The sequence below is a fragment of the Apis dorsata genome, unplaced genomic scaffold, assembly GCF_000469605.1.
Source record: "Apis dorsata unplaced genomic scaffold, Apis dorsata 1.3 scaffold_127, whole genome shotgun sequence".
NCBI lineage: Eukaryota > Metazoa > Arthropoda > Insecta > Hymenoptera > Apidae > Apis > Apis dorsata.
In genome coordinates, this window is record NW_006263420.1 from 1,258,634 (window position 1) to 1,261,448 (window position 2,815).

A 2,815-nucleotide genomic window follows, 5' to 3' on the forward strand; every position below is an offset into this window, starting at 1 on the left:
GCTTTCCCGCAACTCGAGCGTTGCCAAGGAAATGAAAAAGAAAGTAGCTTGGTAAGAGAGCGCGGGGGAGGGCGGCCAGTTTAACCCAGAAATCCTCGAAAGTGCATAAGCTTTGTCGTGGAATGAGCTTAGTTAGGGGGACGTTAGCCCAGCCGAGCGTAAAATACGGTCGTAATAATGTTTGTTCGTAGCATTTCTGATGCAAGCGTGTCGTTGCGGCTATCTTCCTTCTCCTCTCCGCCTCGCCCCTTCTCGTGTATCGTGCTCGCCCACTTGTGGAACATCCGATGGCTCGTGGTCCATTGACGGGCGGAAATTTGAGAGATTCGAGAAATGGCCGCTTCGATTCGGCTTTTTTCCCAGTCGAGGGATTTGGGAGAGACGATTGAGGATAAAACGGATCCTCCTTTTCAAGGCGATTGTTATTGCAATCGAAGAAATGATACTCGAATTACGATGATTTTATTTTTCTAACGACAATGTGGAAATTCGATATTGAAATTTAATAATTTTTCGCGGGGAAAGAAGATAAGATAAAAAGAGTGTGAGAAATTTTGATTCATACATTTTATAAAAATCGATCTTTTCTATATAAATTCATGAGTTGAAAGATGAAGGGTTTTTTTTTTCACAGATGAATGAACAAAATCGTGTATCGTCTTATGGAAAGTTGCGAAAGAATTTATTATATCGCGTTATGAAAATAGATTGATCTAACTCGATTAACGATAAGGGATGGAGGAAAGTGTCCGCTTGAAGAGAAATCTAAGAAATTCTTTCCTTGCCCGTTAAACGAAGCGATCGTGATTTGCAGGTGGCGTGGATCCACGTGGGTCGTCAGATGTTGTTGACCATCCACAAGCACGTGGTCGTGAAGATACCGAGGTTCTCGGTGTCCCACGACAATCAGAAGACCTGGCTGCTTCACATCAACAACGTGCAACAAGACGACCGGGGCTATTATATGTGCCAATTAAACACGAACCCGATGATGAGCCAGGTCGGCTTCCTTCAAGTCGTCGGTGAGCATATTTAATCTTCTTTCGCCGGTTTACTCAGCCGGTGTTATTATTACATTATTATAAAGGCGCGTCCAAGCACGTCTTTAACGAGAATTCATCGTGAAAACGATCACAATGGGATTACTTTGCGAAAGGAAAGCAAACTCTTTATCGATATACAAAGTGGGAAAGATAATTTAAAGCTCAAAGTTCGTTCGGAAAAGACGAGAAAAAGCGTGCTCGTCCATTTTTTAATTAATTAATTAATTAATTAATTAAAATTAATCGATATTTCTTCCTGTTTATACCCAAGTACCGCCCAACATTTTGGACTCGTTGTCCACCGAAAGCACGGTGGCGGTTCGTGAAAATCAGAATATCACGCTCACGTGCAAGGCGGACGGGTATCCAACACCGAAACTGATGTGGAAGAGGGAAGACGGGCAGAACATAAACATCAATCGACATCACAAAGGTGAGCGTACACGATTAGTCGATCGTTCTCTATCTCTCGAACCGATGAAAAAGCTCGTTCGAGATTCGTTGAAATCCCCTTTTTCGTTTTCGAAAAGGAAATGCTTTGCAGGAAACTGATTCTCAAGTTTCTATCCCTCCATTGAACGATCGTTTAATTTTTCCAATTAGAGAAAATCGTAGCGGGAATATCACGAAATATCCGTATTTATTCGCGAACGAATTCGGCGAATATTGCCATCTGATATCGTCTAATTAGCTTAAACAAATTGCGAATTGTTACGTATTAATTCGTGATATTTTTGAATCGAAAACAAGGGTTGGTTTCATTCTCGACGCCTCGAATTTCGGCAATATCGATTTTGAAATCGGTTGTTCTTGATTGAAAGATTGTAAACGATTCGATCGTGTAATGGAGAAAAATCTATCGAGTTTGTCAAAATATTAAAGCATCATGTTTTTGCTCGGATTATTATTATTATTACAATTATTTAATGCGTATATTTAGATGTATATACATATTAAGTCATAGATTAGTAATTAAACATCATTATCTATTTAAAACTTGTAAAACAAGATACACATATGTATCCTATTTAGTTACATTGAAATCGAAATAATTCATGCTAAACCAAACTATAAATTATTTATCGTATTTTATCGTATATCGCTTGCAATATTATTCGTTAAAGTCACGTTTAACGTTAAATCGTTCGTCAATCAAGCGAATTGATCGACCTCGAATCAACCCGTTAAAAATCACCCGTATAAAAAAAATTTATAAATACAAATATGAAAAGAAAATTATTAAAAACAAGAGAGAAAGAGAAAAATATCATCATGCTTGAACGAAAAGAAATATATATAGAATCACTTAAAAAAATAAAGACATTAAATATTAATCCGCAGAGTTCAAGTTGACCCACTTTCGAGATAAGTGTGGCACCGAACTTAAAAAAAAGGTTAAAGAATCCCCTTTCGGCCAGAAATAAAAATTTCCTGTAAAATTGGAAAATCCGTTCACGAAGTTTTAAAACGCGGGGTAAAAATTCGTAAATTGGTCGAAAATTCGAAACAAAGGGGCAAACACGATTCGATCATCGTTGGAACAAAGCCGTTTCCATTTCCTCTTCTCTGTGCAACGACGTCTGATTACGCTTACATACGGAATCGGAGTCCCCTATGCTCGTCGTCGCAATCAGAAATCCAAACAATCAGCCTCCAAGTCGGTTTTACTGATAAACGTTAAAACTGGAAACGGCAGACAGATGTTCGATTTCCGGTGATTAAACCTCAGAGGCGAACGTGACGTTAAAATAGCCGGAGGGAGAGGGAGAGGG

The 2,815-nt window shown here is 38.9% G+C and overlaps 1 protein-coding gene across 14 annotated transcripts in view; it reads left to right on the forward strand.

Moving 5' to 3' along the window:
- LOC102679904 (lachesin-like) overlaps positions 1 to 2,815 on the forward strand; it is a 282,869-nt gene that overhangs the window by 208,715 nt on the left and 71,339 nt on the right. For all 14 annotated transcript variants that reach the window (XM_031509080.1, XM_031509089.1, XM_031509079.1 and 11 more), the window contains 2 exons: positions 815 to 1,022; positions 1,315 to 1,476. In XM_031509080.1, coding sequence (XP_031364940.1) covers positions 815 to 1,022; positions 1,315 to 1,476 — 370 coding nt within the window. The remainder of the gene's footprint in view (positions 1 to 814; positions 1,023 to 1,314; positions 1,477 to 2,815) is intronic.